The sequence below is a fragment of the Oryctolagus cuniculus genome, chromosome 10, assembly GCF_964237555.1.
Source record: "Oryctolagus cuniculus chromosome 10, mOryCun1.1, whole genome shotgun sequence".
NCBI lineage: Eukaryota > Metazoa > Chordata > Mammalia > Lagomorpha > Leporidae > Oryctolagus > Oryctolagus cuniculus.
The window spans coordinates 21,619,722-21,634,142 of NC_091441.1; the positions used below are offsets into that span (position 1 = coordinate 21,619,722).

The 14,421-nt window shown below is 42.3% G+C and overlaps 1 protein-coding gene across 4 annotated transcripts in view; it reads right to left on the reverse strand.

Annotated features, from left to right (window-relative positions):
- Positions 1 to 13,662, reverse strand: part of WDR7 (WD repeat domain 7) — a 378,155-nt gene extending 364,493 nt beyond the window's left edge. For 2 of the 4 annotated variants that reach the window (XM_051851193.2, XM_051851192.2), the window contains exon 1: positions 13,112 to 13,314. In XM_051851193.2, the coding sequence (XP_051707153.1) occupies positions 13,112 to 13,116 (5 nt within the window). In that variant the 5' untranslated portion in view covers positions 13,117 to 13,314. Of the gene's footprint in view, positions 1 to 13,111; positions 13,315 to 13,412 lie in introns of those variants that run through there. The other 2 variants (XM_070050123.1, XM_070050124.1) reach the window with 2 other exon arrangements.
- Between the last annotated feature and the right edge of the window lie 759 nt (positions 13,663 to 14,421).

Here is a 14,421-nt window from a genome sequence, read left to right on the forward strand (position 1 = left end):
CTACTGCAATAAGTCTGGGTATACAGCGATAAGAAGCTTAGCTAAAATGACAAGCATTTTGAACAAAAAAGACAAATATGAGACATTACAAAGGAAGAATAATAAATCATAGGGGCTGATGAAATATGTAAGTCCACAGGCAAGAAAAATGTTACTTTCTAAGCTCAGTGATAAGGAAAGAGGGAAGGGGGAGGAGCTGGGAGGGGAGGAGCAAGAGAGGAAGGGAAGAAAAAAAAATGCCAAGTATGAGGCTAATCTAGTCTTAGAGAAATTATAACCAGAGAACTCAACAAAAAGTGTTCCACATGAATGGCAAAAATGCATGAGCCTTTGCCAAATCAAGCCAGTTCAACATTTACGAAATACAGGTCCACTTCTGTTTTGTTTTTTGCTTTTCACATTTAAGTACTTGGCTAATAAGAAATCATCTGTTCTCCTAATCTAGAATGGAAAGAAGTATAGCTCCTTATGATCTTGTAGATTTTTAATTTTGGTCGAGATATAGGTCCCTTAGCAAGTCACTCAAGATCACCCAGCAAACTGATCTCAGAGCTCAGGGATACACAGAGACTTCCAGACCCTAATGAAACTCTTCACTATTCTACCTTTTCTATTTACCACAAAATTCCACCCACCAAGAAAACTTTATTAGCCAACCAATTGGTTAAATCAAGAACTTCCCAAAATACATCACTCAATAAGATATAAATGGAACTATAGTGGTCACAGAAAAAAAGTCACGATTTCTGAGATTAGAAACAGGATGATGACTATGATAGACTATGCCCAGATCCCTCCCTTCAGGACGAAGGACTCATCACTCAGCTGCTAATGAGCTCCCAGCACACAGGCCCTAGCTGCAAGCACCCACTAAGACTGCCTCCGCCAAAGACTGACACTTGGTCCTAGCGCTTGTCCACTTCCCATGGGACATCCCACATCGAATGACGGACCAGTGCAGAGATATGAAGATCGGGCTCCTCAGCAACTCAAGGTATCTCGGAAGGGTCATTCTACAGTCATGGCTCCCCCAAAGGGCAACTGAAATTCCCTTGAGACTCAGCACAACTTTTATCCACAGCCAAACATGCTTCTTTTTCATGGGTGTAGATTCTGAGAACACTCCCTAAACAACCTGAGTACTAATCTCCATCTCAGAGCCTGCTTGCCAGAGAGTCCAAACTGGGAAAATAAGAACTGAAGCTCTTTTTAGTACAATACTGTTCATTACACTATTTTTTCTCTCTTTATAAGTTTGAGAATTTCTGGAATTTTTAAAGGGTAATAGAACTTCAATGTCCATCAACCAGGATTAATTTAGAAAAATGATGATCCCACGCTTTGCAATGAAAAAATGCAATATGAAATACAAGGCAACCTCCAAATCATTCAACAGGCACGCCTACACACACACACACACACACACAAATTCTGGAATGAATTATACAAACATAAAAACCACCAAGGACTGCCTCTAATGGGGAAGAATAGGAAAAGGAAGAGATTGATTGAGTGCAAGTCCCAATTCTCAAGATAAGTAACTTTTCCCCCCCACAATGGTGGTTTCCATTAAAATAAAGTTAATAAATAAATAAAGTGGCCTTGATTCACCAAATTCTTTGGTTTTAAAGTTGCACATATGCACACAACATGGAACTTCCAAAATGCATTTAACAAATTCATTTATAGAGACTGGCATTGTAGGACATTAAGTTAGACTGCTTCTTGGGACACAAGAATACCAAGTCAGAGTACCTGGGATGGAGTCCTGCCTCTGCTTTTGCTACAGCTTCCTGCTAAAAATGCACTGGGAGGCAGCAGACAATAGCTTAAGTACTTGGATCCTTGCCATCCACATAGGAGACTTGGATGGAGTTCCTGCTATGGGCTTTGCCCTGGCCTAGAGACAGTTTATAAGGGCATTTGGGGGGTGAACCAGTGAATATACTCCCAGTGTGGTTATATTTGGAGATAGCGCTTGTGGGGATGTGGTAAAAGTTAAATGAAGTCATAAAAGTAGGACCCTAATGTGATAGGGCTGGTACCCTTATAGCAAAAGGAAGGGACACAAAAAGCTCTCCTTCCTGCCACTACTACAAGGTCACAGTAAGAAGGCAGCAATCTGCAAGCCAGAAAGAGAGGAGTCACCCAAAACAAACCCTCTGGACCTTCATCTGGAACTTCTAGACTCCACAACAGTGGGAAAATTAATTTCCATTGTTTAAGCCACATAGTATGTGGTATCTGTTAGAGTAGTTAAACAGACTAAAACTGCTGCCATGGCTCTTAAGCCTCTTGGGTTCTAGAACAACCTACCTCCTTTTATTATGGTAACTTTAAGAAACAAAATCATTTGCAGATGTCCCATGTGTTAGATTTTTGTGATTTCTATGTCATTTATCTTATTCCTCAACTGTTTTTCTTATAAACTAGAAATTGGATCTAAAGGCATTATTAGATTCAAGTCAATATTTTTTGGCAAGAATACCCCATAGGTGATGTTGGTATACTTCCTGCTGTATCACCAGAGGAAGCATTTGATGTCACATTGTCCTACTATCAGTGATGCCACCTTTGACCATCTGATTAAGCAGTAGTGACCACCAAATATTTCCACTGTAACTGTATATTTTTTCCTTTGAAGCTAACAATAACCAATGGAGCAATAGTCTGATAAGACCATCCTGTTTCCTAATATCTCATACATGAGACACTGGTAATCCCAGTGTTGCTTCCAAAAGCATTAAGTGATATTCATTTCTTAGTCTGTATTTTGTCCTTTAATATTGTTCCACATTTGTTTCTTATTGGCACATGATAAACCACTTGATTGTATACTTTGATCTTGTACTCAGGAAATCTCACTTAATTCTCTAATCAGTTTGCACTTTATTTTGGAATTTGTTGGATTATCTATATACATAGTAGCTTCATTAACATATATTGACAGTTCCGTTGCTTAAAAGCTGACCGTTATACCTAAAATTTACTTTTTGTGTTTAATTTCCTTAACTACACATCCAGCACTATACTAAATAAAGTGAAAGGAAGAAGTTTTGTGGTTTACTCCCAGAGAAAAATTTTCAGTGTTTTATGTTAGCAATGCTGTTTATTTTAAGTTCATTGTAGTCAATCTTTATCAAAATAAGGGAATTGCTGTTTCTTACTACTCCACTAAGAGTTTCTGTTTATGGTGAGAAGCTGAATTAAAAGCTTTTCAATATTTTTTTAAAAAAGCTTTAAGACTGCAATGATTATACATGAGAAGTCTTGTGTCAGACCAATGTTAATTTCTCCATTTTTTTTTTCTAACTCTCAAATGCAAAAACAAGATGTATTTCTATCCTAAGAACTCAAACATTTGAGGAGATGAGTCGTTTTAGTCTTTCTACTTCCTGCTCCCCAGGCAGATCCTTCGTGAATTGCATACAAAAACAAACTCAAATCCTTTCTCATGAGGATGGATACATATGAACTACAGTTGGCCTTAGCATCCCACCTACCAATGGGGAATATGAGAAGCAGAGACTAAACATTAAATATCTAAATAAACTTGCCATAGCAGGATGGCATTATGGCGTAACAGGTAAAGTTGCTGTCTGCAACGTCAGCATCCTATATGCGTGCTGGTTCATGTCCCAGCTGCTCCACTTCTGATCCAGCATTGCTACTCATAGCCTGGGAGAGACAGTGAAATGACCTAAGTGTTTTGGTTCCTGCCACCCACATGGGACACTTGGAAGAAGCTCTTGGCTTCAACTTGGCCCAGCAATGGCTGTTGGAGCCATCTGGAAAGTGAACCAGTAGATAGAAGATCTCTCTCTCTCTCTTGCTGTCTCTCCCCTCTCTCTGTAACTCTTTCAAATAAATAAATAAAATCTTTAAAACACACACACACACACACTTGCCACAGCTGCAATGGAAAAAAGAAAGAAAATATTATAAAAGTTCACTCAAATTCTCAGATTTCTCCTCATTTGTCAAGAGTTTGTATTATGTGATAGAAGAAGTAATCATTAAGACTATGAATTATCTTTGTGCTTATGTCTTTGCCACTATTAACTGAAGACTTGGAAAAAACTAAAGCAGATAATGAAGATTGCTTATTATAGTCCAATGAGATGGACACATGTTCTGAACACTTAAGCAGCTAACAAGTTTATATTTTCTCATTCAGGTGGCAAAGATATACTCTCAATGCATTTGACACTTTAGGCTTGCTTTGTTAAAGGAAGTTACAGTACTTGAGTTTCAAAAGAACATGTGGATGAGCAGATGGCAACAGGAGACTTCACTTATTTCTTATGGCTCAAACAGCCTTGAGCACATGACAGACAGGTTTTGAAGAACTGCAGAGTTATCTGGTTAAAAATAAATCACAATTTTAAAAGTGGTTCACAGGTTTTGAGGTGTATAAATCCTGTTTTAAATTTCTGCTGCCACAGTAAGGATGCCTGCACTCTTCCAAGTATGCTCTATCCATCACCCGTCTGCACTCACTTCAAGAGCTACCAATTAAGCTAAAAGCAAAGCATCCCCAATGAGTCCCTTTCTAGAGGAAATAGCTTCCATTTGGTAGAACGAATTTTAACTTTCACCTGCCCCCTATTTCTAAGCTCACTTTCATCTTCAACCACTCCTACTTCTTTCCCTCATATTGCCATCAAAACTCTAAATTGAGGGCAGGTATTTGGTGCAGCAGTTAAGTTGTCATTTGGGACACCCACATGCCACTCTCAGAGCCCCTGGGTTTGAGTCCACTTCTGATCCCAGCTTCTTGCTAACGTGCACCCTGGCAGACAGCAGGTGACCGTTCAAGTACTTCAGTCCCTGCCACCAGTGGGAGACCTGGATAGTGTTCCAGGCTCCTGGCCTCAGCACGGCCCAGCCCCAGCTGTTGAAAGCATTTGCAGAATGAACCAGAGGGTGGAAGACATCTCTTTTTCCCTCTCCCTTTCAAATAAATAAATAAATAAAAATCTTCTTTTAAAAACTCTAAATTGAGCACCACAGCTTTGTTTGTCCGGCAGAGGGTTAAGCTGCTGCCTGGAAAGCTGGCATCCCATATGAATGCTGGTTCGAGTCCCGGCTGCTTCACTTCCAATCCAGCTCCCTGGAAGGCAGCTAAACACGCTCAAGTGCTTGGGCCTTTGTCACCCACATGGGAGACTTGAAAGAAGTTCCTGGATACTGGCTTCAATCTGGCCCAGCCCCAGCCATTGAGGTCATTTGTGGAGTGAACCAGTGGAAGGAAGCTCGCTCTCTCTCTCTCTCTCTCTTTCAAATAACTAAAGCTTTATAAAAAATAATAAATTGAGCACTGAAATTTTTCAATGTATATAATTAAACTACTTGGAAGAAGAAGAGGAAACAAACCTGCTCTTCCAAACAGGAAACTGGATTGTCACAACATTCTGGGAGTCAGCAAGACATGCTGCATAAGCAGGAAGGTTTGAGAGTCACACTGGGGAAAAACCCTGCTCCTCTATTTACCAACACTAAACTTTGAGGATATAGGTAGCCTTTCTAAGTTAGAGTGTCCTCATTTGTAACATCACCTTCCTCCTTAAACACTAGAGAAAACTGCTCTTCCTGTCAGAAAAAAAAAATGTTCTTGACAAAGTCACCAATGACCTCCCCAGTGCCAAATTCCAAGTCATGTCCTAATCCTAAATACACCTGACCTACCACCAGCATCTGACATACTTTATACTCCCTCCTTGAAACACTTATTTACTTGGCATCCAAGTGTTCATACTTCCCTGACCTTACATGTACTTCTCTGGCTTTTATTTGCCCTCTTCCTCGCCTTTCTTGCCCTTTAACTGTTGGCACACACAGTGCTTAGTCCTTGACTTCTCTTCTCTGGCAATACTCCCAATGAGCTCATCAGGTCTCACACTGGGGCCGGTGCTGTGGTATGGTAAGTTAAGCATCTGCCTGTGGCACCAGCATCCCATATGGGGACGGATCTGAGTCCCAGCTGCTCCACTTCTGATCCAGCTCCCTGTTGACGGCCTGGGAAAGCAGTAGAAGACGGCCCAAGTGCTTGGGCCCCTGCACCCACGTGAGAGACCTGGAAGAAGCTCCTGGCTCCTAGCTTCAGCCTAGCCCAGCACCAGCTATTGCAGACGTTTGGGGAGTGAACCAATAGATGGAAGACCTCTCTCTCTCTCCCTCCCTCTCTCTGTAACTCTACCTCTCCAGTGAATAAATAAATCTTTATAAAAATAAATAAATACCACCTACACATTGACAACTCCACAATTTATATATATATTGTGGCTCTCTTCTGAACTCCGAATTCACATCCACACTTCTTAACATCTCTGCACAGCTAATAAGCTTCTCAAACTTGTCCAAACTTGTGAGTGCCTGGTCTTCTTCCTCAAACATGCCTTCCCCCATATCAGTTCACAGCAACTCCATTTTTATGGCTCCACAGGCCCAAAGCCTAGAATCCTCTTTAATTCCTCTCTCATACAAACAATCCACATCCCAATCCACCAGCAAACTCCACTAGCTATACCTTCAAAATACATTCGGAATCCAATGACTCCTTCATACCTTCACTAAATCCCAGCATCTCCCACCAGAAATAACACAATATTTTTCTAATTGGTCTCTGTTTCCATCCTTGCCCCACTACAAGCCCAACATAACATATCACTGATGATATTAAGAAAAAGAAAATCAGACCATGATCACAGCTCAAAGTCTTCCGAGGGCTTGCTTTCTCCCACAGAGTAAAAGCCAAACTATTCAAGTGCCTATCTTACATGGGTAAGGTAGTTGTCCTCTAACTTGCTCACTTCTCCATCTATTCCAATTCATTAGCATTCACAAAGATACCAAGCAGGATCTCACCTCAGAACACTGGTCTCCTATACTTCTTCATAATGCCCTCTCACTCCCCATCAGGTCTCTGCCAAAATGTCACCTTCTTTTACAAGTTTAAATAGGATTTGTCTCCCCAAAACTCATTATTAGCTGTTTATACTCTAATGGCTTAATGTTACTGGTGGAGATGTGATGTTAAGGTAGCCTCTAAGACATGGAGCTGGTGGCAGATCTTTGGGTCACTGGAAGCATGCCCTGGACAGGTGGCTCTCACAAGAGGTTTGTCTTTTTCAGTTCAAGTTCTACCTATGTTTTCTCTCCTTCCTGACTTGTGTTATGACTGCCTCTACATCCACCAGGAGTAGCCTCCATCTGACACGGGATTATGGGGTTGCTTTGTCCTGTAACCTCAAGTGTAAGCTAAAATAAACCTTTTTTTTTTTTTTAAGATTTATTTATTTATTTGAAAGACAGAGTTACAAAGAGACAGAGGCAGAGAGACAGAGAGAGGTCTTCCATCCACTGGTTCACTCCCCAAATGGCCATAACAGCCAGAGCTGAGCTGATCCAAAGCCAAGAACCAGGAGCTTCTTTCGGGTCTCCCATGCAGGTGCAGGGGCTCAAGGACTTGGGCCATATTCTATTGCTTTCCCAGGCCATAGCAAAGAGCTGCATCAAAAGTAGAGCAGCTCAGACTTGAACCGGTACCCATAGGGGATGCTGGCACTACAGGCAGTGGCTTTACCTGCTATGCTACAGCACCACCCCCCAATAAATCTTTTCTTTCCCAAGAAGATCTTCCCGGGTATTTAAAATCACAAAAAGTTAACTCTCCTGACCATCAAAAATAGTAAAACCCACCGCCCAAACAGTGTTTACAATCATCAAACATACCATATGTTTTATTTATCATGTATCACTCCTGCTATAATGTAAGCTCCATGAAAGCAAAGATTTATTTCTGTTTTATTATCTATTTATTCCCAGTACCTAAAATCCCTGCCAATTTTGTTTTGGCATAAAAAAAAAAGCTGTACTCATTAGTAATTTGGAGTATATCTAGATTTTATACACTTTGGATTTTGCAGGAGTTTCTTATCAATTTCTACAATAATGTCAACAGTTAATACAATCCTCCTTAAATAAATCCCATTAACATAATAATTGTGTTTTTTCCCCAGCTGCAGGTTTTGCCTATATTCCTACCTCTTTTTCTATCTGTGACACACATAGGGTAAAATACACCTAAGGACTTATGAAGCAAATTAGCTTGCGTCCTCACTAGGCCTGTTAATGAATTGCAAAACAGTTTCCTAAAGTAAGTAAAGTGATATTTTATTAGTGTGAACTTTTCTTTCTCACTAATGCTGGTTAACATTGTTTTGTTATTTGAAATGTTTTCTTTAAAAAAAAAAAAAAAGACAGAGTCCTTAAGGAAGGCAATCAAATAAATAAACTTGACCGTGAGAACAAAAGGTAACTGGCTCAGTGTTTTATCACTGACATGTACTATCAACATTTAGAGAGAAATGTGTTATGTACAAAACACTAGTGAAATATCTTCAGTGAGTCTGAAGGGCCATAAATTACAAGTACTAGCTGAATGGGCAACACTGGTCTACAAGTCATGTACCTCCAGGTTCCCTATTAGCCCTTAGCACTTCAGCAATTTCTTCTACCCAGAACTCAGCAGGGTCTCCACATTCCACTCTTCCATCATTTTACAGCTCCTTCTAACACAAGCAATCCCCAGTGAGAAAACCTGAAATCTCACTGAACATCACCAACATATTTTTGAAGAGATGCCCAATTTTATTTAAAATAGTTAATATTTTATAAATATAGTGCATATGCTCTTTAATAGAAAGAAATAAAAATTACACTTGGGCCCTTAACGACCTTTTAAAAAAAAGTCATGACATAAGATTTCTCCTTCCAATAAAATCTTTTTATGTTCAGGTTACCTTTAATTATCAGATACAAAAGAAGACAAATAAGCCATGACTAAAGTGTTCAAATTCTAAGTTACTGGGGCATAATGGCATGCAGGTAAGGGAGCTGCCTACAGTGCTGGCATCCCATCTGGGTGCTGGTTTGAGTCCCAACTGCTCCACTTGCAATTCAGTGTCCTGTTACTGTGCCTTGAAAAGCAGCAGAAGATGACACAAGCACTTGGGCCCCTTTACCCATGTCAGAGACCTGGAAGAAGCTTGTGGCTCCAGGCTTCGGACCGGCCCAGCCCTGGCTGCTGAAGCCATCTGGGGAATGAACCACCTGATAAAAGATCTCTGCCCAGGGGCCAGTGCTGTGGCACAGTGCGTAAAGCCTGCAGGGCTGGCATCCAATATGGCTGCTGGTTTGAGTCCTGGCTGCTCCACTTCCGATCCAGCTCTCTGCTATGGCGTGGGAAAGCAGAAGATGGCCCAAGTCCTTGCTTGGGCCCCTATACCCACGTGGGAGACCCAGAAGACACTCCTGGCTTCAGATCAGTGCAGCTCCAGCCATTGCGACCAATTGGGGAGTGAACCAGTGGATGGAAGACTTCTCCCTCTCTCTTTCTCTCTCTCTCTCTGCCTCTCCTTCTCTCTCTGTGTAACTCTGACTTTCAAATAAATAAATCTTTAAAAAAAAATTTCTGCCTCTCTTGTCTCCCCTCTCTCTCCCTCTCCCAAGCAATTAAACAGAATGACCTACTGAAATATGCAGCACTTTGGATTAATCTCCACAACTGTCTAATTCAATAATTTAAACAAGGGTATCCGGCACAGCAGTTAACGTGCCGCCTGAGAGACCTGAATCCCATATCTGACCAGGTGGAGTCCCAGCTCCACTTCTGACCCCGCTTACTGCAATGCACACCCTGGGAGGCAGAGGGTGACGGCTCAGGTAGTTGTGTCCCCGCCACCCATATAGGAGAACAGAATTGAGTTCTGGCTTCGGCCTGGCCCAATCTCAGCTACTGTGGGCATTTGAGGAGTAAACCAGTGGATAAAAGATCTGTCTCTGTGTCTCTGTATCTCTTTCTCTCTCTGGATTTCAAATAAAATGAAAACAAATAAATGAAAATTTAACAAAAACAATTTGGGGAACTGGCATTGTGACACAAAGGGTTAAGCCTCCACTTGCAATGCCCACTGCCCAGTTTTAGTCCCAGATACTCCATTTCCAATCCAGTTTCCTGCTCATGCACCTGGAAATGCAGCAGATGATGGCCCAGGAACTTGGGACTCTGTCATCTATGTAGGAAACCCAGATGGAGTTCTGGGCTCCTGGCTTTGGCCCGGCCCAGCCCTGCCTATTGCAGCCATTTGGGGAGTGAATGGAAGATCTCTTTCTCTGTCTCTCCCTCTGTCATTCTGCCTTTCAAATAAATATAATAAATTTTTTAAAAAATAAAATAAAACAGCAGATATTACAGCAAGAACAGACAAATAAAAGCAACAAAATCAAGTGTTCAGTATCTATGATAATTCAATATACAGTAAGTGTGGCATCATTATCTATGGGAAAGTGAGAGAATGAAAGTAGAACTGGTACATCCTGGGGAAAACAAAGTGAAGTATAAGATTGTGACAAACAAAGGTAGACTCTGAATGTGTTAAAGACTTACATATTTAAAAGGAAACTATGAAGTTAGTAGCACATCAGACAGTAACTTTGTGACATAGAAATGGGGAAAAATTGTGAAACAGAATCTTTAAAATACAAGCCATCAGGCAAATTTTTTAACTTAATTATGTCAAGATTGAAGATTTCTGGTCAATGAAGGACATCTCAGAAAAGGTTATCAACAACTAAGAACAAATATACCCATAATATTTAAGGGACTAATATGAAAGATATACAAGAAACTTCTACAAATCAACAAGAAAATAACTGAAACCATAAAATAATGAGTAAAAGAATAAACAGGCCGGCGCCGCGGCTCACTAGGCTAATCCTCCACCTTGCAGCACCAGCACACCGGGTTCTAGTCCCAGTCGGGGCGCCGGATTCTGTCCCAGTTGCCCCTCTTCCAGGCCAGCTCTCTGCTGTGGCCAGGGAGTGCAGTGGAGGATGGCCCAAGTGCTTGGGCCCTGCACCCGCATGGGAAACCAGGATAAGTACCTGGCTCCTGCCATCAGATCAGCACAGTGCGCCGGCCACTGCGCGCCAGCCGCGGCGGCCATTAGAGGGTGAACCAATGGTAAAGGAAGACCTTTCTCTCTGTCTTTCTCTCTCACTGTCCACTCTGCCTGTCAAAAAAAAAAAAAAAAAAAAAAAAGAATAAACAGGCAACTTTACAAAATGAACCCAAAAAGATAAAATGCACCCAAAGAAATACCCAAATGTATTAATCATAGTGAAATGTAATTTAAAATGAGATATTAATGCATATCTATTAGTCTGGAAAAACCAGGGCACTGAACAACACAAACATTGGTGGGGACAGAAAGATCCAGGAACCCCCACAAATTACTCTACAGGAGAACAGTCACTGCAGCCTGTTTTGGAACACAATCCGACAGTACTTCAACAAAATATATGAATATTCCCATAATCGTAAACCACAGTCCTTGATGCTGATTTCAAAGAAAGTATAAAAGTTTCTCAAAGAAAGTATTTAGAGATCTAAAAGGTTTATCAAAGTATTCTCATGGGTAGCCACAAACAATAAACTATCCTATATGGACAATCTGAAATATATGTTTTGATCTTCAAAACGTAATGGAGGAAGAATAAAACTTTTATGCAATATATGGCATTATATTGTTTCTATGAATTAAAAAATGTGGACACTTCTAACAATATACACTAATAACACAAACAGAAGGCTAACTATCACACATGTTAGAATGGGTGCCGCTGGATTGATCAGCAAGAAAATGGAGTGGGAATTGGAAATAATAGGTAATGCAGGAAAAAACCAAGAGGGATGCCTTGAACAGCCCAGTGATGATCACACTGAATTGAGTAAGATTAACTCAATCCTCTGCACCTCAGGGACAGAACCAACAGTAAGGACTCATGCCCAGCATACATACCTCTAAAGCTAAATGTCATCTACCCTTCCCCTGAGGAAGGCACACAAGTTAAAAATTTTCCTCATTATTTTTAAGGTTCTTAGAGCTACATGAAGAAAGCGCTCCACTTCCTTTAACTTCCACATAGAATTTATATTCACAACAAAAAACAACATCAAGGCAAAATACTTCAAGACATAGATACAGGCAACAATTTTTAATAAGATCCCAAAAGCACGAGCAATAAAAGCAAGAAATTATAGCAAACTAAGAAGCTTCTCACAGCAAAGGAAACAATCAACAGAGTGAAGAGACAAAAGGAAATCGTAAGTTACAAGGCTCATTACCCCCAAATTTAAGTGATAAACAATGCAAAGCCCAGTCCTCTGATACATCCAGTCACTCAGATCTATTGAAAATTTAACTACAGCTAACAATAAGAAAAAACAAAGTGTATACACTGCTTTTCCTGTTAAGTACAGTTCTGGAACATTTATAAAATAAAGATAAGCATTTACATAGACCAATGTCTCTACCATATCTCTACTTGACATAAACAAGGAGGCATTTACTATACAAAATGCTAATTTGTCTTCCTAATTTAAAGTAACCAAGATCTGTTATTTGGGTGTGATCATGACAATTTTTGATTCTTCATAATAAGGCTGCTTTCAACTTTTTCCACCTCCACACCTCAGCAAGTTTTCTAGTAAAAGCAGCAGCAGATCGAAATTGGAATTTCTGCATAATAAAATGTCCAAAATTCAATGTAGGGTTTCATAAAACCAGCGGTTGTTGCAGCCATGTCTATAAAATCCTAAGAAATAAAAGTAAGAGAGTTTCAATTCGCCTCTTTGGGTCTCATGGCAAACGTCACTGGAACCCAATGTGCAGCTGCCAGGGGGTAAACCCTGAAATCGGCAGCAACAACAACCCCACAGCCGCTACAGGCTGTAAGAACCGGCAGAGGACCTGGGAAACGGACGAGGCTAGTGGGTCAGAAACATAAAACACGGGGTAGTGCTTGCCTCGAGGCACAGCTCCAGGACGCTGGGACCCCCTCGGAAAGTGAGCGGGAGCAGCACGAATCAGACCAAGTCCCAGCGCAAAGGGGTGAGAACTGGCAGGTGGCATCTCACGCATGAAACGCTAACAGAGGTCTCAGTCCCCAACCCAAGGGCAGACTCAAGAGGGGGACCAGCAGGTAAGCACAGACCCCCTGCACCCCGGAAGCAGGCGCCAGTAAACCCACGGTCGTCTCCAGCCACCTCATGCCGTTTAGATGGTCCCTGCGGGCAAGGCTGTTCTGACTTCAAGATCGGAAGCCACTGTCGCCAGAAGCAAATGTCACTCACGATCCCCGAATGGTCTCCATGGCCCTGGCAAAGTCGCCTGGCTGTGGGCCTGAAGCTACAGGCGACGCTGGAAACACAGCTTCCAGCAGCAGAGATCTGACAGCTGGCGCCGCCCCTGGCACCAGTGGATCTGTGAGCCCTGACCCCCGACCCCTGACCTCGGCGGCGGAGACACAACCCGCTCCGCCCGAAGGGAACTGGAAAGCCCCCTTACCTGTCACAGCTTCACCTCATGCCGCGATCCGTGAGACCACCCGTCGGCACCCCGGCAAAGGAAGACAAGGCGAGGGCGCAGCGAAGGAGGATGTGGGGTGCGCGAATCTGGATGGGAAAACCTTGGGGGCCGCAAGCCCTGACCAGCCGCGGTCTCCCCACCGAGGATGCACAGTGCCGGCACCGTTGCCGCCGCCGCAGTAAATCAGCTGACACCAGCCTCCACTGCCGTGACTTTCGCGACAACTGTCGTAAAAACGAGGGGGAAGGGAGATGTTCACTATTTCGCTATACGCCTCGCCTAAGCTGGCGCTGAAGGAACCGGCCGCGTCACCATGGAGACCGAATGGCCTCGAAGGGATCAACTGTGGGCAAGGAGTGCGTGGCCGCCATTTTGGTTAGGGGAAGTGCGTTCTGTGCTGGCTTCTCGCCTTTTAACGCCAGTGTCAGTGTCGAGAGGACCAAGATGGAGGGAAGGATGAAATAGCAAGTCTAGGTCTTCCGGGGGACCAGGATGTTGCAAGTTTACACTTCTGCCTATGCGACTCCATCCAGGCTCTTTGGAAAATATTAGTACTATGTCCTTATGGCTCCTGAACTCAGCTGTTAGCCATGACGCAGAGGGCCACACAGACCAGGAACTCAAGGAAATCTGACCTTGTGCAACACGCTGTGGAGGAGAGGCAGTGAATTCCCTGTGTGGGTGGCAAAGCGTGGCAGAGGATGAGCTCAGAGTTGAGAAAGCCCTGGATGCTGGTCTGGATTCCTCCACAACACGCTTGCTATTAGTGTCTTTTTAGGCATATGGCTTCTTTTCATTCTCTTCTCAATTTCCCCATTTACAAAATCATAATGATAACCCCCTGGTTGTCCAGGAAATTGAACAAGCTCAGTAAATGTTAATGACTCACAATATTTGTCTTCTCAAATATTGGTTGAATGGGTGAGTGAATGTCAGCCAAGGGGAAATTAGTGCCATGCTGATGGCCAATGGTCAAGTCTAATAAAAA